Here is a 22,615-nt window from a genome sequence, read left to right on the forward strand (position 1 = left end):
ATTGCCTGGGTGCTCAGCGTAATGCCGTATGCAATAGACGATGTGTATCCTCGTGTACTACTTTTCCCAGCCTCCTATTGCCTTATAGCGGATGGTTAGGATCGATCCCATATCAAAACAACGGTGATTTGAGCTAGAGATTGGGCAATATTTCTAACTATCGATCTGTCGGAAGTGAGGAAAGAGGGAAAAATCGCACATAGCGGCGATCCTGTAGCGTGGCCTATCGTAGGCTTATATGGTCCCATCATCCACTGACTCGCTTAGTCCTGAGCCTCACATAAAAATAGGGCCCGCTACACGCCAGTAAGGAGTATAGCGATAAGATGATAGCGATCGCGGTGAGAATGAGCGGGTGCACAGGGGTCTGCACTGAGCCCGAGAGGCTATTTCTGTCTCTCATGTTCACCCCAGTTGTTGTGGAGATTATAGCAGCGAACGCCTGCTGTAAGCTCGGCGACGCTTGGGAGTAGGCCAGGGCGTCCTGCGCCAGGCTGGCCTGGGTCGCCGCCCAATGGGGCGGTTTGCACTAGAGAAGCGGGGCCTGGTATGTATCCGTAGTCGGGCGGCTGGTCGGATAATCAGGGTACGGAGGGCGGTCGTCGAGGGAGGCTTTCGCCGCGGAAGGGTAGGGGTTGGTCGCTGGTTGGGATTAGAGGTGGGAGTAAGCGGTTGCGCGGCGAGGGCAGGCATGGAGGGAGGCTTTCGCCGCGGGAGCTTTGGGGCTGGCCGCTAGTCGGGATTGCAGTATAGCGGGGTGACAGGCTGGCGAAGTCGTGGGATTGGGAGTGAGCGTGTAGCGTCGGCGGGACTCCTCGCGGGCCTTGGGATACGTTCGTGGCTATGTTCCGCGAGAACGGAACTACGCCCGCGCGTATCGCCATGTCAGCTTCACCTAGCTGCCAGTGCATCGCTTCAGCGGCGCGCCAGGGCACCTGCAACTCTTTTGCTACCCTTTGCCACATGTCCTGTTTTAATCTATCTCATGTGTTAGGAACGGGAAAGGAGATCTCGGAAGGAAGTTCTTTACCTCTCGTACAACCTCGCCAGCTTGTTCTTGCGTTCTTCATCCCACTCGCTGCGGCGTTCCAAGTAGTTCTGGTAATGCAGCCGGCAGCTAATCACAGACCGGCCCGGAAGGTGCTTCGAGATGTCGTCCCATTTCATGCCACTTCCCCGGAGCTCGATGATCAGAGCATCCTCCTCGGCCGACCACTTGCTCTGCTTCCTCGCCGGTGTCTGGAGCGTGTGCGGCGACATGCTGCGCTTCGCAACACTGCTCCCAGGACGCAAAGTTGTCCTTGAACTTGGTGTTCGCCCGGAAACACTGAACGCGCTATTAAATCCGGCTCAACCAACAACACCGAGACGGGGAGACAATGGGCTAGTTCCTACGGTAAAGCAAGCTGACGGCAGGCGCTTGGGGGTGCCTTTACCGCTGCAATTGCTGGGGCTATGGTGGATAGTAGTTGCTGGGTGGGAGACGCGGAAGACTTATGTGAGCCCTCTGGAAGCGAGGCGATGTCCACCATGACGGTGTCCCGCTGGCTGAAGGGTGCTTGCTGGCTATCGGAACTCGATGAAGACAAGAGACGTAAAATACGGATGCTCACCCCGAGATGGTGGATATTGACCGGAGTGGCACATGGACCAGGATTGGCATGAAAACGAGGTCTGCCGGGGTCGGCGGGTTTAATATCGCGGTGGGACGATCACAAGGTTGAGGTCGCTACTTCACTTCACGCCTCGCGGGTTTGCTGCTATTCAGCATAGCTGCCACCGTCTCATCATCGCACGCTGCAGTCCCGAGGAAGCAGGCGGACGTCCTCGGTACTGCTCTGCGGAGGGGCCAAGTAGGGCGGAGTTCCCTAGCCAATCCCTAGCCTAAGCTCGCAACGTCATGAGATTCCTTTGTGTTGACGATTGGTTGAGGTAGCAGACCTAAAGGAGGGAGAGGGGTGATGCCGCATACCCAGCTCAGCCCAACGAGGCTGCCTAAGGGGGTGTCACGGAACAGTACCTCTAGTGCCCATATGACACATCGAGGCATCTGTCTAACCAAGGGTTACCCTGCCTCTCGGCCGCGGCAGGAGTCGTGGTGGTAGTTTCATCCGGATCGGATCTGCCACCCTCCTGGTTGCTGCTATCCGCCTTCTCCTCCTCCTTCTCGTCCCCTTAGTCACAGCTATTGCCCCATCGGTAGCCTGCCGCAGAACAATTGCCTTGCGGACCTGACCGTAAACCAGCGCCGCCAAATCTGAGCTGATGACCTCGTCCATAAAGCCATGCCTAATCACAAGGCGATAACACCCCGGCACGGCACCGAAGCGCGAGATGTGGTACCTCTCTTCGGCGGGAACGGTAGGCACTCCACGGGATGCAGATGAAAAAGGACAGCCACCTCGGGCACAGCCACAAATTTGCTAACAAAACGAATCAACACTGCGGGTGTCAGCACGCCAAACTTGTCGAAGAAAATGCCGACCCCCCGAATGACGCTGAGCGAGTCGCCGCCCCAGGGCTCGGTCAGGCGCAACTGCCGGCCCCCATCGCCGCCCTTGCGGACGAGGTGGTGCGGCTTGAAGCGGTCCTCGGACTCGGTGCGCCACGGGTTCTCCTTGCCGATGCGTCAGAGCAGGAAGAGCCCGGCCAGGATGGCCGACAGGGTCAAGGTAAACCACGCGCCGTCGCGGACCTTGTTGAGTGAGGAGGAGAGGTACAGCCCGTCGACGTAGCGAGCTCTTAGCCGCTAAGTTGCAGACTTTGTGCTTCGCCAACGACTCAGATGTACCCAGCAACTAATAGACGCGCCAGGAGCAGCCTCCCGCCTTGGATGTGGTTCGCCTGGCATACGTAGCTACCGCTCATTCACTTGTCCCCTGGACGCGTAACACAGGGCGCGTGCCATTGGCTCGTAGTTGCCAGCCAGACGAGCCGAGTGATTTGATCCAGTTGATGGCATCCGTGACTCCCGTCGGCGATCAACGCAGCCAACCCCCAAACATTCTGCATACAAACCGCTCGGAGTCAGAAAGAGTGGCAGCCGCCTCCAATCATTCATCCATCAACCGCAGGCACGCTTGCATAGCTCTGTTGCCAATTCACACCGTCCACTCGGCGAGGCTCAGTTCCCCGGTATTCAGCATTTGATGCTCGTACCCACTTCATAGGCGCGCTCCCCAGACACAGAGATTACAGAGGAGAGGTGGCTTCTGCCAACTGCCATTCGAAGAGCCGGTTTTACCGAGGGATATGTTGGCCCAGCCGCCCTCCCGGGCGGGGGACTGGATCGCCGGGGAAGGATATGCGTACTCAGTTTGACAAGACGGGGCGGCAACCTATCCCGCCCTAACCTTTTGCTGCAGCCTGCTTGGGATGAAACGCGGGACCGCTCTCGAGTCACGGTGGCCAATCGGTCTGTAATGCTATGCACGAGGGAGCCTAACTACTGTCCTATGAGATTGTCTGTCCGCGAAGCTGTAGCTGCAATGGCTGCCTCGCGGTGTGTATCACGTTATCCTTGGGCCAGCGTCGCGCCTGGGACGTGCCATCAACGTGTCGCAGGTTCTATTCCACTCCCATCCCCTCCCATCCACTTCCATCCGCTCCCATCCACTCCCATACTCCCATCATCTCCCATCATCTCTAGCACACCATCTACACATCCACCCTAGAACCTTTCTCGCAACAAGTTTCTCGGCACTGATCTCGCTCGCAAGATCGGCGCCGGAGGCTTTGGCCTTGTCTATTCTGGTACGGGCTGTCCCTCGCTGCTCTGGTCGTTGCTGACCGGGTAGGGACCGATATCCAATCGGGCGAGGAGGTCGCTATAAAGCTCACATACGTTGGAGACAACCCCGATACGCACACGCACCAACTGTTCCGCGGCCTATCGTTAGCCCTCGTAAGGAGGGAATGATTGGGCCGTACTACGTCTCCGACTTTGTCAGGGTGGCTGGCATCGATGTCGCGGATCCCCTGCACGGTCAGCATTGGTGCCGGCGGTTAGACAGCACTGTAGGGGCCAGCATCATGTCTTCTGGAGGGGGTGGGTATATCGGGTAACTGAACATGGAAGGAAACAAAGACCGTTTCTGCTCATCGTAGTATGATGGCTGGAAGAGATACCCGTTGTTCCCATGCGTAGAGGGCGTATACTGCCCCTGCACGGTCGGCTTTACTATCACGAACGGTGACTGTCTCTTCCCCGTGGGTGTCTGTCTGGTCTTTTCTCATCGCCGAATGACGAACTCGCCCTCCAGCCGCTTGCCTGTTGCGAGACGATTAGCCACCAGCGCCTCCCCCCACTCTCCCGAAGCTACTTACGGCTCTGTATCTTCCTACGCTGAGCACGATCTACTTTCAATGCGAGGCAAACCGCGATGGCAACGCGGAGCGTCTCCGCCGCGCAGGAGGACTATGCTTCATTGGCTACTGCGTGCTAGAGACAAAACACCGTTCACCTCACTCCAACCACGTCAGTCGCAGGAGATCTCCATCGTATCAAGCTCGGGTATGTACACGGAATGGTAACCCGCCTCGGTACTGCATCGGGATGATTGGTCTTGAAAGCATGTCCCTTCCGGACTAGGGGCAGTCATCATTGTTGTATACTTCCACAACCTAAACTGAGGAGGTTGGACTTAGGTACCATCCGAAAGCCGATAGTGCCTAAGGCGGCCGTTGCTCGCTAACACGCTGTTCGTGTATATAGACGCGCTCCGCACTACGCAACCTTCCCCACACACTCTATATACCAGACCGTAGTTACTGTAAAGGATATGGCCAAGGTATCATTGATCGTCTCTCGCATATGCGTCCCATTCTTCTTTATACGTCAGTTACCGTATGTATAACCCAATTGAAAACGTCTATGCGAACACGACCGTCGCCTGGATCAAGCGGAAACGATTAAGAGTTGAGGTTCGCTCAGCCCTACGACTGTTGCGAAATAAGACCACGATGGCGAGCTTGCACCACTTCTCCGTACACGATCGCTCCGGCACCAGTCCTTGCTCGATACCTGCTAGTGGAGTTATATCCCAGCCCTCTCAAGATAGCCAAAGCGCGCTCGTTCCCCAGACCTCTATGATGCCTGATTGCGACCCGCCGACTCATGTCGTCAGCTCCCAGGGCTGGAGGGGTATCCTGCCGAGCCCCCACGGGAGGTCTGCTGTGCCAGCGGCCGGGTCGGCCGAGGCAAAAGAACAAAGTCCCCAAAAGGATGCCGAAAGACAATTCTCCTGCAACACATGCTCGAGGACATATCGACATGCGAAGCACATGAAGCGCCACCTCCGAAGACGTAAGTCATGTTTGTTTGCTGTCGGGTACGTAGGTTAACCTTCTCTCGCAGATACCGGCGAGCGCCCATACAAGTGCGAGATCTGCCACAAAACGTTTTCGCGTAGCGACGTTCTCAAGCGCCACTGTATCAAATGTTCTAGTCGCCGCTACAACCCGACAAACGCAGTTTACTTGTCTCATCCGCAGGCTGCTGCTGAACACAAGCCTATGGATACCGAGGGCGATGTGAAGACGAAGTGGTTTCATATGGGCAATATGCCTATCGATCCGCAGCTGTTTGATAGAAGCCCCGGATATTGTTAGGGAGGTAACAGCGGGGGCTCGTCCACGATCAGCATGATCATGTTTTTCCAACGCAGCTTTTCTTCTTCCGAGACGTTCTTTGTCTTCGCTGCCCTGTCCTCGAATCCAATGTTCGTCGCCGAGTGGAGCGTCGGACCGAGGACCATCATTATCACGTGAATCAACAGGATAGTCATCAAACCCAGCCGACGCCCAAGCATCTTGTGGAAAAGTCCTTTCGATTGGTTGTGTGGAAGTAGAGAGCTGCATGCCGGGGGATCTTGCCAGCGGGGCTGCGAAACTGTAGGTGATGCGGTGATACGGAGACGGGTCGGCCCAATCTTGCACAACCGTGAGCGGAGTTGGTAGAAAACGCCCCAATTCATGGACGGCATTATGCGGCTAAGTGGGGAATTAAAAAGGCGAAATCGTCCAAAATCGACGTCCATCCAAATTGGCCACATTAGAAGCAATGACAACCGATCATTGTCCAAAAAGGTGGTTGGGGGATGCTGTGCCTAAGGCTTCCTGACGCCCCTGACTCATGTGCGATTGATCTACGCTGGGAGGGCAAAACAACAAGAGGCGCGTATCTTAGTGTGAGCAAACCGGTATGCGGATTAAAGGGGCATCTTCCCCGCTTGTCATTTTGAGCATGGTCCACGGCCTCGAGCCTGGGCGAAATCCTGGCATAACGTGGTGGCATTACAGTGTCGCACAGTGTAACCGTAGTTTCGGTAACCAATCAAAACATATTTTGGAATCTCCGTCTGAATGGCTGGAAATTAAATCTGCCAAGAACAAAGGGCTTAAACTAAGTGGACGTGGTCACGCCCTTAACAGGCAGGGGTACGGAGCAAGGTGCTGCGGCCTGAGTTCCCCAATGGGGAGCTGGAGGGGCTGGCAGAATTTGCCACCATCCACGCATTGGAAAGAGGATAATTGCGACCGGAGGCAGAGTGCGAAAGGTCATGCTGGGGCCTGGGTACTGCTCCGGCACCGCAAGAAAGAGCGGAAAACTTAGCACTTCAGTGTGTCCGGGGTTGGCGGTTGTACAGGTCATGAGGGGTTACACCCCATGGCTAGATCGCAGGAGAGCAACCTCACATGACCCACTTATCACCAACTACTTCTGTCGCCAGGATCACTCGTAACTCATCAAATCAAAGGGCTGCAATGGCTCCTTCTAAGTCACTAAGAAACCAATCAAGCAATATGCCATGCGCTTGCAGCCGGCTTTGCTGTTGATGCGCATCATGTGAGCCCGACTTGATTGCTGCCTCTACATTCACGAATCACAATCTTCATAGTACCAAGGTGGCTAGGTGGAAAGGAGGCATGGCGCTAAGGGCCTTGGTACCCAACTAATCTGTACTGTGTACATCTATTCATTCCTCTTAACCCGAACGCGCCAAATTCTGTGCTGGCCGCATAGCGGTCTCAAGAGTCACGTACTCTCACTTGCAACTCGGACCGGAGACCACGCCTCAATTGCTCTCAATTGCTGCCATTTCACCCCTGCAGACGCCATTCCTGTCCGATGCGTGAACGGCACTGCTGAATTGTTTTCATAGCACAGAAAGATGGCCGCCCAAGAGCGATCGGAATCAACGGATGCCGTGCTGGACGGCCTCCTCCAGCAGCTGACCAGCGATTTCGAAAAATTTACATCGCACATTGCCGATCGACAGTGTACCGAACGATCAGCATTTGAGCAGCAAATGTCCACCCTTCGGAACGAGAAAGAAACGCGACAAGGACAGAGAAAAGCCATACAGGAAAAGATAAAGAGCCTTCAGGAGGAGCTGCAGGACCTCGACCGCCAGGATGATATGGACAACAACAAAGCGATACAATTGCAGAGCGAATACAATGCCGTGAAAAGGAGGTGGGAACAGACCCAACAGGAATGGAAAGCCCGACTATCGGCGGCGGTTCCGCCCATGGTACGCATACACCTGCGGTATCTTGCTGCCTTGTCGTCGGCCTAACACATGCATTCTACACAGGAACGGATCCCACCCAGCTCCTCGCCCGAAGTTCACGGCGCCAACGGCCCGCAAGATTCCCCTGCTACGCCGAGTCGCGCGCAGGGCGAGATAGAGTCGCACAGTCAGGTACGACAAGACCTGCGAATCGGGACCTCCCGTGCCGCTGAGTCCCTATCTTTAGCACCTAGCAAGCCTGGAGTACTAAGGCATCCGGAGCCGGTGCTCGCCGCCACCGTACGTAACTTCAATGCCTTATGAACCTCCACAGCTGATATCCGCCTCGCAGAACCAACAGAGCTCTGACGGCGTGCCCAATGTTCGGCGCACTCAGAGGAAGCGAGATTCCAACGAGCGCGACGGCGGCGATCGACGGCCTGCCAATCACCCACGGAAGAAAGCTAGGAATGACGAGAGGGCCATTGACTTTAACGACGTTTATCAAAACGGGAACGCCGAGCATAAGCACGCCATCATTGAGTACCCATCGGGCAGCGACAGATGGTACATTCTTCGCTGCGACCTGCACTGTCATTTCGGGAGCAATCCGCTTCAGGGGGCAATGGAATACTTGAATGGGAAGCGCCACGGTAACCTCCCCAAAAATAGCGCCACTGCCATTGAGAAACTCGGCATTCGTGTTCGAGATTGCGATGCACGGAAGGCGAGACGCAACAATCTTGCGTTCAACCTTGCTTTGGATGCCGGATATCAACCATTCAGAGTCAAGCCGGCCCATCTGAGTCGCCCTGAGACGGGCGAGCAGCCGGGATCGGCACCCAATAAAGTCAGCCATGATCACCGGCCTACCATAAAAAAGCAGGGGAGATTTGAGGGGATTACCAACCCGGCCGTGGGTGAGCTCTACCGGGTACTGTATGAAAGTGCTTATCACGCCGTCCTCATGCTGCCCACTGGAAGTTTCGAGTCGGTGGGGATGGTTGGCAGCATTGCCGAGACGGGGCTCGCTGGTTACATACCTAGATGCTACCGTTCTGACAGGCAATCAAAAACGATCCACGGGTGGGCGGACGACTACAAAGACGACGGACCCCTCATTCACCGGCGGAAGTTCCCCGTGATGTATCTCGACGGTCTGGACGTACCCCTGGATGGAGAGTTTGGAATCCCCGAAGGGAATCTGTTCTCGTGGGTACCCGCCAGGGATTTGAGGCGCTTTAGCTTAGACGACCCCGAATGCCGGAGCGTTTGTGGTTTCGGAGCTGCCCGGTCTTTCCGTTGGAGGATGGAGAAAATGGCGGACGCACAGCGTCACGGGAGCCACGGTCTGTTGCTCGTACGAACCGAGAAGTCTATGCCGTCCTGATGCTGACCGGGCAGTGATGAACAGCGGACGCGTCTTTCAGGGCTCGCTACGCTAGTGGTCAACACGTACAGTACAATGTTCGGGCGCAAGACGCGCATGGGCTTACACTACTAGCAACACCTAATCCGCAAGCACAGCTGATTGATGTCCCTCCCATGCCGGAATCGGGCAGTCCATCTGACAACGAGCCTGAAGGATTAGGTTCAGACGATAATGGCGTTGGCAGCCCTGTTGATCGTGACACAGGGAATGGTAGGACCGAGTCTGGCCACGATGGCCATGTTCATACACACCAGCGAGATGAACTTGGAGAAGCCCCGACCGGTCTCAAGCTACGGCCCCGGACATTTCCGAGCACGACTTGCGGCCAGCACTTGCCTAACGCACATCTGGTGACGTCCACTCCCGGAGAGAGTCCAGGATCGTCGGTCTCGGTGGTTCAAGATGCATGCTCGGAAGAAGCACAGCAAGGGTCCAGCAGGCCATTAACGACTCAGGGTGACCCTAGCAGCGCAGCTACAAGGCTACCTCTTCTGGATTTGCCCGGCATCGCTCAAGGAGCACTAGTCGTGGCCGCTCGGGGGCCACCGCTCCGGAGAACGCATGAAAGATCGGGGCGAGACAAACTCTGTTGTCGCTCCATCGCCCCCTTCCCATGTCCGGCTCTCGAACGAACACAGCAACGATCCACGCAGCCCATACACTGTGGAGATGCTTGAGGATGGAAATCGCAATCACATCGGACTTGTGAGCTCCGCCGAGCAAGATCTCTCAACGCAGAATGCCCGCCGGCCGTCGGATGAGAGCGGAACCAGGATAACCGCTCCGTCGCGCGCGCATGCTCCAGATTGGCCCACACGTTTCCAAGCTCACGCACCGACCTCCTTACCGTCGCCTGGTGCATTGTTGACTGGTGTTGGCCGGGAACGATGTAGTGAGCGACATCTTGCCTCTGGAACATCTTTGCCAAGCTTCGACTCCCTCTCTCAGGCGCCACTGCAGCCCTTCGGGGGTCCACTTCCCAAAATCAACCTCCCCCGCCTCCTTCCCAAGACGAACGGCTATGATCATAACAGTAAAAGCAACCTGGCCGGCCGTGACGGCCTGTATTCTTGTCCGGTTTGCGGTCGAGGGTTCAATCGCGTGGTTATCATGGAGAGGCATCTAAGGGTGCATGGTATCAGACCACCACCACCGAGGGAGGGAGAGGGAAGACTGGCAGTGGTTTGATACGCACACACACACACACAATTTATTCCGCCCGGCGGGCTTAACCCGAAAGGGCAACTACCACTCGTGATACAGCCGCATGCAAAACCAGTTTAACCCCTAATGCACCAAAGAAAAGTTCTGAGCACGGGTTACAGATCCACTTCTGGCGCTGACACAGTGCGACCCCTTCGTTTCGCTAGACAGACCTGATCGACCTGATTTGCAGCCGAAAATGGCTGCGGGGAATCCGGACACGTGGAAATGTAGAGCCTCACCGTCTCCGTCCATCAGCTGCAAGCTGCTCTGAGAGCGCACAAAATGGTAGAAGAGAGAGCATGAGCCAGATTGAGCATTGCACGGGCTTTAAGGAGACTAGGACATATCTTGGGAAATGTATGGTTAAATTGGTATTAGTTGCCCTTTCGGGTTAAGCCCGCCGGGCGGAATAAATAGTGTGTCTAGTATGGAGGTTCCAGAACATTCCACATCGCCACCGAATGCGTTTATATTCACCGTAGCGCCTTGGACCATCAAAAGGCAAAAGAAAGACTTAAAATGGCAAATGATCACGGGAGAATGTAAGAAGGAAGACTCGTCCTGACGGGCATCCGATAGCCACTGTCGACGTCGCTTTATTCACATGCGACACTCCCGGCCGGTATGTCGGTGGCAGCCACAACACCTTCCTCGAGAACCAAGTGACCCACGCATTGTCCGCGCTAAACCCAAGGAGCCAATCACCGCGTTGTGAAAGGGGGCCAGGTTCTGCCCTCAATACAGGTGCCGGCGTGGCCGTCGCCGGCAAAACTGTTAACGACCATGACGTGCTGTTCAGTGTGAAAGTGCCTACGTCTGTATGGAGAGAGGAACAGGTTCTGTCAAAGGTGAGGTGCCCGATAACCCTGTCGGTCTTGAGCGTCGCCGTACAGGCACCTGTTGCTGCGTCCCAGAGCTTGATGGTCGTATCGTTCGATGCCGATGCGAGGATCTTTGAGTCGTGGGAGAACGTGACCGAAGTGACCCAGTCGCTATGCTCCTTGAGCGTCGCCGTACGGCCAACCGTTGCTGTGTCCCAAAGCTTGATAGTCGTGTCGTCCGATGCCGATGCGAGGATTTTTGAGTCGTGGGAGAACGCGATCGAACAGACTGACTCGTTATGCTCCTTGAGTGTCGCCGTACAGGCACCCGTTGCCGTGTCCCAGAGCTTGACGGTCTTGTCGTCCGATGCCGATGCGAGGATCTTTGAGTCGTGGGAGAACGTGACCGAAGTGACCCAGTCGCTATGCTCCTTGAGTGTCGCCGTACAGGCATCCGTTGCTATGTCCCAGAGCTTGATGGTCGTATCGTTTGATGCCGATGCAAGGATCTTTGAGTCGTGGGAGAACGTGACCGAAGTGACCCAGTCGCTATGCTCCTTGAGTGTCGCTGTACAGGTGCCCGTTGCCGAGTCCCAGAGCTTGATGGTCTTGTCGTCCGATGCCGATGCGAGGATCTTTGAGTCGTGGGAGAACGTGATCGAACAGACTGACTCGCTATGCCCCTCGAGCGCTTTTCTATGTGCATCCCAATCTAAATCAACTTCCGGCGGTAAAACAAGCCAGGTGGGAAATTGATCCCGGAATATCCTTCGGACGACGCTTTGCTCTGGCGCGAATACGATCGCCGAACAGTAGATCTGAAGAGGCGATATATCAATAATAGAGCAATGACTTAGAATAACCCGCCTAGTATCAAAAAGGAAAGCTAAGAGCTTGCCGCTTCCTTCTGACTAAGAAAGCGAAGTCAGTATGTCATCCCATGAAATACTTGGCAACGTACATCGAGTAAGCCCAGCAAATCGTCCACCATACCGATACTCTCCGAAACCCACCCTAGAAGACCCAGCGCTTCGAGCCAGTGCAGGAGATGACAGGCCAAAAAACGATGAACGAGGTCGCCATCCCGTACCAGGCACCTGCTCTCCTTCCAGTGGTACACCCAATACCGACAGGCGTACTGGACGTCAGGTGGCAGATTGGTGTCAATGCTCTTCTGGTCAATCTCTGACCGGCGCATCCCAGGCAGACGGAGCCCACAGACATCTTTCTTGAGTCTATCTTCTGTCGATAGCAGCTCTAGACACCGGACTGCCAGACGCTCATGGGTTTTTTGTTCGTCAACCCAGAACGGGTACTTCTCTTGTTCATCGGTCTTATCAGAATTGACGAGGAAGTCGCGGAAAGACAGGTGGAACATCCTGACGGGAGACTCAGGGGAGGTCGGTACGTTAAGGATAGAATGAAGTGGCTCGAGCCGGCGAACCACGACGTTCTCGGGAACACTAAGGAGACGGGCCAAAGATCGTTTCGAGAGAGGTTCGGCGAGGAGTACAAGCGAGCCTACGACTGTACGAAACTCATTGACAAGGGATCTCTTCGTCACTTGTGAACCCGTAAGCAAGTGGTCAAGGACCGGGCAGTAAGTCGCATCTAGCTTGTCGACCTCGGATTGCTGCGTCCTTGACTGAGATTCCAAGACTTTTGCCAGTTGCCCAGCGGGATCGCGCCATGCCGGATCTTGGATGAAACGACAAATGGTGGCTGCAAAGATAAAGAGAGGGACGGCCATCTGGACCAAAGCGTCGACCACTCCAAACCCCGGCCAATCTGGTGGAAGTTGTCCCTCGTTGGGGGATAGAGCGTTATAGTCATCTCGAATTTCTGCAAATCTGAATCGTAGAAATGCTGCTATATCGTGTTCGATGATTGGCTTTGGGATCTCGTGCAAGACCAGGTCCTGGTATTTTCCTTTGATATCGGTGAAGCCGAGTCGAACTGGCAGCTCGGGCCTGCTCGTCACGAAAGCTTTCAGCCGCACCAAGGTCAGCGGCTTTGCCTTCGACAAGAGGCCAATAATAAGTCGAATGTCCTTATCTCTGTCGCACTCGTCAAGAGCATCGATGACGAGTACAATAGTCCTTGATTTGTTTAGGTCGCCTTTCAGCTTCCCAAGCGGCTCCAAAACAAGCTTGTCGAACTGCTCTTCCAGGGGCTTCTCTGTGACGTGTGGGTCGGCATTGATGGCAGCTCTGATGTGTGCTGCCACAGCAGGCTCCTTAACGACAAGCTGAGAGGCAATGGTTGGGAACAGCAGCGCCGCGTTACCCCGGTCGCGCTCGCCTCTCTTGAAGAAGAAACTAGCACCAAGAACTCCATTGTCGGCGAACGACTGGGAGACTGTGCGTGATATGGTGGACTTCCCAGTCCCTGCCATGCCGTTCAGCCAGAAGATGCATTCGCCCTTTGGGTCGTCCGCCCATGACATTATCTCCCGCCGGAGGTCAACTCTGGTATCGGGGTGACATCGCGCATCGTGCTCATCAGCATGGGAGTCAAAGGCAGCATCCTTTGCAATGGGGAGCTTGGAAAGGACGGCATCGCGGATTGTCTGTGAACTCGAGCGTATCTCGTCAAGGACACCACTATTGATAGTTAGAGACCTTCGGATTCGAAATTGAGGGGTAGAACATACGTTATCTTCGCGCTGATCCACCGTTTAAAATCATCAACGGAGTTGTCTCCCTCCGGCGGAATCTCCAGTGCTTTCGTAAGACCTTGTGGGGAAGTGGTGTCGAAGTAGGCGCCTCTTATCAAACTGTCGTGGAACCTAGAACCGTCTTTGACAACGGAACTTGCCGCCCGATGTTCGAGAATGTCGCTTGCCGGCACCAACTCATCATTGTTGCCCACCCTGGCGGAGCATGTCCCCAGTTTCTCCTTCATATACATCAGGCAGAGTGTATAGCAGAGAGAGATACCGTGAGACATATCCATCACAATCTCATCTTGGCGAGTATGAGGCCCGGAGGAAAACTTGTACAACAGAGGATGCGCAATTCGGTTGTACAGGCTCTCTGCGATAGTCGTGAGCTGTATCTCGAACATGACGTTGCAGAACTGAGAGAGGGTTCCACAATTCCCGTCTTCCAGGCTGAGACGGTAATTGCGGGTTTGGTAGGCACCAAACCATGTTTTCCAGAATCGACCGACTTCACGATCAGGACGGAAGATAGCTGGCTCCCTCTCCTCCCGAAAACCCTTCTTGATGAAACCTACGGCTCGCTCCATGTCGTCGGGGAATTCCAGCACAATCCTGAGCCCGACAAGGTCATGAATCTCATGGAAGATGTCGGAGAGACTCTTGAATTGGTTTTGCTCTCCGCGTGCCTTTTCGCGCCGATCGAGTGACTTCTGGATGGAATCCACCGTCTTGATTCTGCCAGTGACTTGGCCAGCAATACCTTCATGCTTGAGGGCATTTTCGCAAAATTCCTTCAATCCTCTCATCATGACTTTGTATTCACTCTGTAACGCAGGCCAGATGTCGTGGAAGAAAGCGCCTCTGAAATCTGGATTGATCGACGCACGAATCATCTGATCGCGTTTCGTCCACAATGGCTGATTTGGAACATCGCCGTCGCATGCTCTGGCTGGAGCTAGCGAGTGTGAATCCATGGTATGCAGCCGGCGTGGTGGGTGTTTTCACCAATCAACCGAACAAGGTGCCGATCGTGGCCGTGATGAAGCTGGCATAACCGCCTGCACAGACGGTGGAAAATTGAGGTGAAGCAGAAAATATGACTGGAGGGTGCGAATAGCCGAGTTGAAGTTGTGATAGGGTTATTTCTCAAAAGACGATGCGCTTGTGAGTGAGCATCATCAACAGAGGGCTGGGCCAAAGGTGATGAGAAGCCAATTGTTCCGGGAGAGACGACGTCCGGCGGGCGGTTGCGTTGGGCGTCAAGCGGCTCTTGCGGTTCCGTATGCCTATTAGTTTATATGATCCAATCACAGTGTAGCAGGACGAACTTGGGGGCTGTGCTAGGTTTTCATTGCCGCGCTTCGCGACACCAATGGCCGGCCTGGAAGAGGCACTTTGCGAGGCGGCCACGGATGGGCAGAGAACCCAGCAGCAACCTCACGTGGCACAGCAATCTCACGTGGCGCAGGAGATAGATGAGGTGCATAAATATCTCAAGCTGCACCTGTAATTGGCTACATATACATCGCACTGCATAAGGCGGTTCAACAAGGCATACTAGCATCTACAGCGGGCATCGAAAGTTCTCAGCAGAGCGCAATCCGAAGTTTCAGAGATTCACACTCTTAGGTTAAGTTGTAATACATAGGGATCCGCAAATGTTGAGCTGATTCTTGTATTCATTCCTTCCCTCTCCTTTAGATTGCTATTATCAACCGGCCCACGAGTATGAACCACGACAAAGGATCATACAGAAATTTTGTCCAGTCTCGATGCCAAACCAATCCTTGCGTCACTGGATTAGCCGAATATTTGAGATGTAGACCTGGGGCTGCAAGTACCATTGTTACTCTCGACTACCCTCGGAGCGGACAATCGGCACCAAATCCTCGAACGGTAGCCCAGGTGGATTTGGCCGAGCTAATCGATACCACCCCTACAACCGCTGGGCGGATTCTGCTCGTCGAGAACATCCAACCTCATCTGATCAGTCTTCTCGGCGAGATCTTGGATGTGGATCCAATCTTCTTTGCCGGCCATGTCACCACCGACTTCCAAGACATTGAGAAAGCACCTCTTCCTCCTTCTCTTGCGTTCTTTCCCTCCCAGATCGCTGAGAAGGGCTACCTCCATCTCCACTATCAGCAGGTGCTAGACCTGAGAAGCTCAGGCGCGTTCAAATCTTCTTCGTACAGCCTGAAATCGGACTCCAACGTTCCTCGGAATGTCCGGCGTCTACCCCATCTATCGGGCCGACAGCTTGCTCTTGCCCGAGCGTGCTGTTCCATTCTGGTGAAAAAGATCAAGGACTCGTGGATTTGTAAGTCCTACTCGGATATATTCACTATAGTATTGACGACGTTTCTGACATCCATAGGCCTGGTCCTCGTCGATCCCCCTATAAAGATGGTAGTTGAGACTTTGGGATCGGGCGGTCGAAAGTCACATCCAAGTATGCTTTTGCATGGAGGCTTTGAAGACTTTGGGCATTCGACGTCTTTCGCATCCTTCGGATCTGTCTCGAGTGACCGCCTACCTGACAAGAAGTCGATGCTCAGCGACCTGCTCCACTACTTCCGCCACCAACCTCCTGGGTTCATGGTAGCCAAGCCTCGCACCTTAAGCCTTGGCTACTACCCAATACGTATCGTTTTAGCTGAGTGGATCCTCTACATACATGTGACGAGTCGCTACTTTAAGTATTACGAATATTCTCTACACGACATCGAGAACCGACTACACGATGGCGACATCATTGACCTCCAGCGTTGGCGGCGGCGGTATCTGCAAAGCCGGCACAAACTGATCCTTCTCTCCGAGTTCATCGACTACTGGTTGCAACAGGAAGCCGACAAACAGCCGTGGGTTTCAGTGCAGAAGGATATCAAGCATATGTTATCACAGCTGGAGCAATATAGCCGCTCGCTCGAGCACATGGTCCCGATGGCAACGTCGATGGTGCAGCTGCTCGACTCGCGGCGCTCGATGCTAGAGGCTGCCAACGTTAGCCGACTCACTTTCATCGCGGTGGTGTTTGTGCCGCTGTCTTGGGTCGCAAGCCTTTTCAGCATGTGCAGATGATTACTCTCCAGGACACAGGAATTTCTGGGTGTATTTTGCTACTGCACTGCCAGTACTGTTTCTGGTATTGCTTTTATCAGCTGTGCAATGGGGCCAGCTAGAACGAAAGCTGAAGAGGGTCGGGGCAGTTTTGAGGTGGCAAGCAGAGAGACGGAGGACTGAAGTAGTGTTAGCGTAGTCGCGCGGACCGTCAGCAGTTCTATAATATGTCAATTAGTTATGTAGTTACTTTAAGTTTGTTGAAGAAAGATGTTGTAACAGGTGGGAGCATTGCGCGAGGCACCTTTGGGATCTCAAAGAGCGGGATATAGGATTTGTCTAGCGACTAACTAGACCATTACTCTTCATTGCGATCTTGAGCCACATCGACGCTATCGCTGGTCGATGTCGATACCGCTGGGAATCAGCGATCGCTAGGAAAGAAAATTCGCCGTATGAAGCGCGACGAACACGCGCGAGGACATGTCTCATTCGTTCCGGGATAAGCGACGCTATACCAGACAAGGTCGTAGTCGGCTGATGACATTAATCTGATTCCGCAGGCGGCCGAAGATGCATCAATCCGCCCTTGGCGGTGGTTTTAGAAGCTTCGACGAGTCTCAACCCCTCACCATCGCTGGCTGCCAGATCCAAAGGCGGTTGAGCCTCCAGAAGATCTTCGAATATGGGTAAGTATTGCCTCTGACCTCCGATATAACGCTGACACTCTTTAAAGACTTGCCTTTAGACCAGTTTAACATAGACGATTGGCTGATTGACAATGCGTTTGCCACACAAAGCGACCGACCATCCGCCCGAGATCATGCAGTGGTGGACTGCCAATACATCTCCTTTCCTACCCGTGCTCTAGGGACATGCATTCTCCGGCCCCACTCTGCCGCCACAGTGCCTAATCGAGGAGGCCGTTGCTCTGGGTGATGGGTATGGTATGTTGTCGGTCTGATTTGTCGACATTTCGAGTCAAAGGGTAGTCATTGTGTCCTTGTCCAAGCTTGCCGAAGCAACGGGGAAAGGGCGCCCGGTGTTCAACCCGGACAGACACAATCACAAACCAGATATTATCACAGTATCCTACTCCTATACACTCTACAGCCTCCACGAGCTGAAAATATAGAGCCAAATCACAAGCTGACCAGCCCAATATCAAGAAGCGGATGGCGCTTCCGACACTATCTTTTGCAATTATCCCACCTATTATACTGATTCTTGCACCCGGCCACGGTGTACTCCCCATTTTCTCCTCCCTTGCCGAGCCTATGCACGTCCTGCCGGCGTTGCTTGAGGTGGCTGGAGGCTGCGAAACCCCTTGGCGGTGAGCAAAGGGGTCAGGGATGATGAGGCCGCAGGTTTCACAGAAACTGGACGGCCATTGCTCGGGGCATGGACTGCTGCTAGGGTAGGTTGGTGTTGAATTCCGGAGCTACAGTATAGGTACCGCTGTCAGGCGCTGCTTGGGTGTTCGGCAAACGAAGGTTGTTGTGCGACAGTTGTGTTTGTTGTAGGGTACTCGGGAACACAGTGGAAATAGGATATCTTATGATCAGTGCAAGGAGCAGCGAGTGATTAACAAGCTACCGTGTGCGGAGCGTAGACAGGAGAGGTGCTTTGAGTGTTGGGTTGGATTGATAGACTGAGGCTATATTTTTGCTCGGGATTGCGGGTCGGGTTAAGGTCAGGCGAGGCGTTGGCGCGGAGTCGGTCGGCAGACAGGTTTGCGGATCGGAACCGCCGTGGCGGAGTGGGGCCCGAGAATCCATGACCCAACGGCCGGGAGCCGGAGCGAGAGCACGACTGACGGTACTTCTGAGCCGGGCGACTTGCAATGGTAATATTTCTTTACCATTCCCGCTCACTCTTAAATACAGCAAATAAAAGTAATCACATATTAGATAATATAAATGTTTCTAAAGGAACAGCCACTTTCTATTGCACCTTCCTTCCGACCATATAGCAGCCCGCGCTATATAGCTGCTAGCACAGGTCTATTCCCTTACCCAGACTTCAGAATTATTCCCGTCCAGGTGATGAATCAACTAAGCAGATAAAAGGCAGTTCCAGCTTCAGTTGCTAACGCTCCCCACCTCCTTTTCTCTTCATCACTTGTCTTTGTCTACCACCTCCTTCTAGCGGTATAAGCGAGCGAGATGGCAGATCGTAGAATGGTGGGCCGATAGTGGCCCGAAGACGCAGACCGACCCGGAGTCGTGCATCCACGCCGTCCAATGGACCATCCGACTGGCAAGCACATTCTTACAAATGAGCTGCCGGACCCCCGGGCGCCGAGAACAGCACGGCAAGTATAAGAAACGCCTTCCCTCCCCTTCTCCCCCAACTTACCTACAATCACAGGGCTTGTTTCCTTCCCTAAAAACAGAGAAAGGAAAGAGCATTTCAACCGGCACAGCAATTTCCAGCTACTCGTTGCATCGCTTTAGTCTGTTAGTGAAACCTAATGGATATCATGATTCCGAGACTCGACTTTTCCCGCTCAACGGGATCCTGGGCTGTTTTTCACACGCTCCTCTGGTATGGCTTTTCTGCTCGAGGATGCCAGCGTGCCTCGGTCTCCGCATGCCGCGTAATCTTTTGACTCGGTCTGCGGCTTTCCAGGTTGGCTAATGCTCTTCCAGGCTTTATCGTTATATGCGGCTTCTTATTCACTGCGTCAGCCATTGGCGTTACAAGTCCAAAGTGCCAAACTGGGAAAAGCCAAGGTACACGTCCCGAGATGTCACAGTGATTATACCGACTATCCACAACCGCCCCAAGGAGCTGCGTCCCTCCCTCGAGAGCATCCTGGCCTGCAAGCCGGCCAAGCTGATTCTCGTGACTACGTGGAACAAGCATGAGGCACTGAGCCGAGTAGCTACGACGCTGCGAATACCGGATGCTGCGTCTCCCGTCGAGATCGACGTGCTGCACGTTGACAAGGCAAACAAACGTTTACAAGTCTGCAAGGCGCTGGAGGATGACCACGTCAAGACGGCCATCACGGTCATGGCTGACGACGACGTAGAGTGGCCGTCCACCCTGATGCCGTGGCTGCTCGCACCGTTCGAGGACGACCGGATGGGCGGAGTCGGAACGTGTCAAAGGGTAAAGCGCGTCGTCGACGGGGATCTTACGACTCGCATCTTCAATTGGCTCGGGGCCGCGTACATCGAGCGACGCAACTTCGAGATCTCGGCAACGCACAACATCGACGGCGGCACGTCCTGCATGTCTGGGCGCACGGGCGCCTATCGCACCGAGATCCTGAGGAGCTATGACTTCTTGAAGAACTTCAAGAACGAGAAATGGGGAAGGTACATCCTCAATGCCGACGACGACAATTTTGTGACACGATGGCTAGTGGCCCACCAGTGGAAGACCTGGATACAGTACGAGCGCGCGTGCGAAATTGAGACGACGCTCGAGAATAGCAAGAAGTTTCTCTACCAGTGCTTGCGCTAGGCAAGGAGCAACTGGAGGAGCAACTGGACCAGTCTGGTGCGCGACAGATACGTGCTGACGTATGTCACGCCGGCTTTTCCTCCCCATACAATAAGCGATCCTCACGCTAACTGTTTTCAAACATTGCAGTCAACAGCCGTAGTGCACCTACACGCTGCATATGGCGACTTTCACCTCGCTGGCCTTCGTGGTCGACCCGCTTCTGCTCTTCTCGTGCTGGTGGGCTACAGAAAACTGGGAGCCCAGAAACCGGTGCATCCTGCTCGGGGCGGAGATCGCATTCATGTTCGGCTTTACCAAAGTAGTGAAACTGGTCGGCCTGTTCCGCAGGAATCCGGGTGACATCATGTTCCTACCGGTGTCCATCCTGTTCGGCTACTTCCACGGCCTGATCAAGCTCTATGCGCTTTTTACACTGAATGAAGTAAGTCACGAGCGCCCTTCCAGACCCGCCCCACATACAGGCTATAATGGATAGTTCTGACTTCGAAGTACAGACGTCCTGGGGAAGCCGCGAGGACGGCGATGAACACAACACTTTCCGTCTGCAGAAGAAGCCTGCCTGCAGCTAGAGCACGGCGATGGTGTTCGGACAAGGTTTGCACAGAGCGATGGAGAGCCGCCCGGGTCTATAATCGCCGCCGAGCCTCGGGCAGTGCGAGACTAGATGGGACTGCCAAGAAACTCGCAATAGCACTGTTTCTTCACTATTCAAGCCTGCTTCTAAACACACGAAGAGAAATAATTAGTACAGACCATATCGATCCCAAGCATCGTTATTCCAAAATAGGTATTCGGCCTTTGGAATAACAGGTAAATATTGCGAAAACCTGATAAACCGGAACAGTCGGCCAGATTTCGCAGCCGTCAAAGGTCACTAGGGGCCAGCAGGAGCTTCCCGTTTCCACCTCCTTGATGAGCGGTGCGAGTAGGCAGCTCTCTCCTCTGGTGGACCTGGGATTAGACCATGGTGCTGAGAACTCCCAGGGACCGACTCGCAACTTACCGGGCTGCTTTATGCCATGACGGAGAAGCGCTACTTCACGGGCCAAGTTCACGTCGGCCCACATGCTTTTGCGGCGGCAGCGGACGCGGAGGGGGAACACATGGCTCAGTCGCGATAATGGAAGACGCTTTCGATCCGTGTTCTGCATTTCCATGATCGGATGAGTGGACGTCTGCCGGAGAATGTTAGCTATAAGAAGCCTTGCGATGCTAGGCGGACGGCGGGGCAGACGCAGCCGGGGAGGCTGCATGACGACCCCGGAAGACCTCCTTCCGCCACTTTTTCCGCGATTTCGGCTTGTCTGTATTTAGCAGATATAGCTTCGACAAGGATTTTTGTCTACTATAATGTGAAGTCGACAGCTTTCTTGAGCTCCTAAGGGCCCGCCTCCCCTCTAGTCTTGAGTGCATGCTGACGTTTCTTTACGTACCCTGCTCAATGGTAGCTGTGCTCTATGCGACAGTACCTGTGCTCCAAGACTGCTGGATCGTGATTTTCGGCGATGTCGGGCGTTATCAGATGGCGGTCGATGGCAACGATATTCAGGACCGGGAGGGTTGGGCCGCCGTTAGCCGGGACCGGTACTCTAGGGCCTCCGAAAAAGCTCCAACGATAGACTGTCTCTTCTACCACCTCGCCATCTTAAGCCGCACTAACACGTTACAACAGCTGTGCTATATTTTGAAGTCGCTCTATGTGGATGTGCCGTTCGGATCAGCGCGACAAAGTATCCTTACCTTTCTTAAACCTATCATGTCGCCCGCCAAGATTCGACCAGCAGGCCAGAGCTCAACTTTGGACTATTAACACAGTGTAACACTGTCCATAGTGCTTGCCTGGCGCTCGCTAGGCCTTTATAAGCGGCCAACCCCTCTTTCTGGAGGTCCCGGCCACAATTATCTTCCTAACCCTCCCGCCCTTTCCTTAACGCCTTTAAATCTCCTCCTATCTGCTACTCCTACAGCCGCTCTCCAACCTACTCGCCCCATAAAATGGACGAGGACAAATGGCAACAGATGATGGCAAGCGTCGGTCAAGAGACGGCTGCGAGCGGCCGTATAATCCTTGCTATCGTTACTGAGATGCAACTCACCGGCCTAGATTTCGACTCTACCTCGTTCAAACTGCCGTCCAAAATTGCGGCGCTGATTCTGGAGTGGGAAGCTACCTTTCTGCGCCAAAAAACCATCGTTCAGACCTTTATGAGGCCCTCACAGTCAACCGGACCGTCTCCTCCTCCCTCCCAAGCTGGACCGGTCACTGCTCAGCCAACCCCTGCTCAGGCGGAGATCCCCGAGCTCAATAACGACCAGTTAGCCCTCTGGTCCAAATTGTTAAATTCAGAGATGGATAATGGGGTTGTGTACCCTCGCAACCCTCCGGCATCTTCGACCACCCTGCGCGCCTGCCTGGCACAAGAGTGAGTCTTTCTGTCCTGTT

General features: G+C 54.3%; 9 protein-coding genes across 9 annotated transcripts; 6 read left to right on the top strand and 3 right to left on the bottom strand.

Annotated features, from left to right (window-relative positions):
* Positions 1-386: 386 nt before the first annotated feature.
* Positions 387-1,547, bottom strand: B0T15DRAFT_397702 (uncharacterized protein; the record flags this gene model as incomplete). The annotated part of the gene is made up of 4 exons (XM_062864918.1): positions 387-569; positions 591-978; positions 1,040-1,327; positions 1,396-1,547. Coding segments are annotated over 4 exons (1,011 nt in total), but the record flags the coding sequence as incomplete, so codon positions are not given.
* A 3,218-nt stretch (positions 1,548-4,765) lies between these two features.
* Positions 4,766-6,107, top strand: B0T15DRAFT_531201 (uncharacterized protein). Its single transcript, XM_062869235.1, has 2 exons — positions 4,766-5,305; positions 5,357-6,107. The coding sequence occupies exons 1-2, from the start codon at positions 4,849-4,851 to the stop codon at positions 5,608-5,610; spliced, it is 711 nt and encodes a 236-aa protein (XP_062720836.1). The 5' UTR covers positions 4,766-4,848; the 3' UTR covers positions 5,611-6,107.
* An 851-nt stretch (positions 6,108-6,958) lies between these two features.
* B0T15DRAFT_187976 (uncharacterized protein) lies at positions 6,959-9,011 on the top strand. The gene is made up of 3 exons (XM_062862406.1): positions 6,959-7,535; positions 7,599-7,814; positions 7,867-9,011. The coding sequence occupies exons 1-3, from the start codon at positions 7,173-7,175 to the stop codon at positions 8,902-8,904; spliced, it is 1,617 nt and encodes a 538-aa protein (XP_062720837.1). The 5' UTR covers positions 6,959-7,172; the 3' UTR covers positions 8,905-9,011.
* Positions 9,012-9,337: 326 nt separating this feature from the next.
* B0T15DRAFT_531204 (uncharacterized protein) lies at positions 9,338-10,194 on the top strand. The gene has a single exon (XM_062869236.1). The coding sequence runs from the start codon at positions 9,508-9,510 to the stop codon at positions 10,132-10,134; it is 627 nt and encodes a 208-aa protein (XP_062720838.1). The 5' UTR covers positions 9,338-9,507; the 3' UTR covers positions 10,135-10,194.
* Positions 10,195-10,666: 472 nt separating this feature from the next.
* Positions 10,667-11,068, bottom strand: B0T15DRAFT_396197 (uncharacterized protein; the record flags this gene model as incomplete). The annotated part of the gene is made up of 1 exon (XM_062864821.1): positions 10,667-11,068. A coding segment is annotated over one exon (402 nt), but the record flags the coding sequence as incomplete, so codon positions are not given.
* Positions 11,069-11,794: 726 nt separating this feature from the next.
* Positions 11,795-14,695, bottom strand: B0T15DRAFT_188014 (uncharacterized protein). Its single transcript, XM_062862407.1, has 3 exons — positions 13,627-14,695; positions 11,935-13,576; positions 11,795-11,880 (listed from the first exon to the last, which is right to left on the bottom strand). Exons 1-3 carry the CDS (start codon positions 14,607-14,609, stop codon positions 11,860-11,862), a joined length of 2,646 nt encoding a protein of 881 aa, XP_062720840.1. The 5' UTR covers positions 14,610-14,695; the 3' UTR covers positions 11,795-11,859.
* A 387-nt stretch (positions 14,696-15,082) lies between these two features.
* On the top strand, positions 15,083-16,875 carry B0T15DRAFT_188054 (uncharacterized protein). The gene is made up of 2 exons (XM_062862408.1): positions 15,083-15,955; positions 16,013-16,875. The coding sequence occupies exons 1-2, from the start codon at positions 15,364-15,366 to the stop codon at positions 16,714-16,716; spliced, it is 1,296 nt and encodes a 431-aa protein (XP_062720841.1). The 5' UTR covers positions 15,083-15,363; the 3' UTR covers positions 16,717-16,875.
* Positions 16,876-19,168: 2,293 nt separating this feature from the next.
* Positions 19,169-20,647, top strand: B0T15DRAFT_554855 (glycosyltransferase family 2 protein; the record flags this gene model as incomplete). Its single annotated transcript, XM_062870365.1, has 4 exons — positions 19,169-19,242; positions 19,347-20,156; positions 20,187-20,232; positions 20,312-20,647. The coding sequence occupies 4 exons, from the start codon at positions 19,169-19,171 to the stop codon at positions 20,645-20,647; spliced, it is 1,266 nt and encodes a 421-aa protein (XP_062720842.1).
* An 882-nt stretch (positions 20,648-21,529) lies between these two features.
* B0T15DRAFT_363359 (uncharacterized protein) lies at positions 21,530-21,868 on the top strand (the record flags this gene model as incomplete). Its single annotated transcript, XM_062864161.1, has 1 exon — positions 21,530-21,868. A coding segment is annotated over one exon (339 nt), but the record flags the coding sequence as incomplete, so codon positions are not given.
* Positions 21,869-22,615: the final 747 nt, after the last annotated feature.

This window comes from Chaetomium strumarium (genome assembly GCF_033439665.1).
Source record: "Chaetomium strumarium strain CBS 333.67 chromosome Unknown B0T15scaffold_4, whole genome shotgun sequence".
NCBI lineage: Eukaryota > Fungi > Ascomycota > Sordariomycetes > Sordariales > Chaetomiaceae > Chaetomium > Chaetomium strumarium.

What these genes read in the sequence shown, in the direction of transcription:
- B0T15DRAFT_531204 (XM_062869236.1), top strand. Translation starts at nt 9,508, where the DNA reads ATGAAAGATCGGGGCGAGACAAACTCTGTTGTCGCTCCATCGCCCCCT.
- B0T15DRAFT_187976 (XM_062862406.1), top strand. Translation starts at nt 7,173, where the DNA reads ATGGCCGCCCAAGAGCGATCGGAATCAACGGATGCCGTGCTGGACGGC. An exon ending in CGGCGGCGGTTCCGCCCATG is followed by an intron (nt 7,536 to 7,598) that starts GTACGCATACAC and finishes CATTCTACACAG; the next exon opens with GAACGGATCCCACCCAGCTC. An exon ending in AGCCGGTGCTCGCCGCCACC is followed by an intron (nt 7,815 to 7,866) that starts GTACGTAACTTC and finishes TCCGCCTCGCAG; the next exon opens with AACCAACAGAGCTCTGACGG.
- B0T15DRAFT_531201 (XM_062869235.1), top strand. Translation starts at nt 4,849, where the DNA reads ATGTATAACCCAATTGAAAACGTCTATGCGAACACGACCGTCGCCTGG. An exon ending in GAAGCGCCACCTCCGAAGAC is followed by an intron (nt 5,306 to 5,356) that starts GTAAGTCATGTT and finishes CTTCTCTCGCAG; the next exon opens with ATACCGGCGAGCGCCCATAC.
- B0T15DRAFT_188014 (XM_062862407.1), bottom strand. Translation starts at nt 14,609, where the DNA reads ATGGATTCACACTCGCTAGCTCCAGCCAGAGCATGCGACGGCGATGTT. An exon ending in TGGATCAGCGCGAAGATAAC is followed by an intron (nt 13,577 to 13,626) that starts GTATGTTCTACC and finishes AACTATCAATAG; the next exon opens with TGGTGTCCTTGACGAGATAC. An exon ending in ATTTGCTGGGCTTACTCGAT is followed by an intron (nt 11,881 to 11,934) that starts GTACGTTGCCAA and finishes TTTCTTAGTCAG; the next exon opens with AAGGAAGCGGCAAGCTCTTA.
- B0T15DRAFT_188054 (XM_062862408.1), top strand. Translation starts at nt 15,364, where the DNA reads ATGAACCACGACAAAGGATCATACAGAAATTTTGTCCAGTCTCGATGC. An exon ending in GATCAAGGACTCGTGGATTT is followed by an intron (nt 15,956 to 16,012) that starts GTAAGTCCTACT and finishes TGACATCCATAG; the next exon opens with GCCTGGTCCTCGTCGATCCC.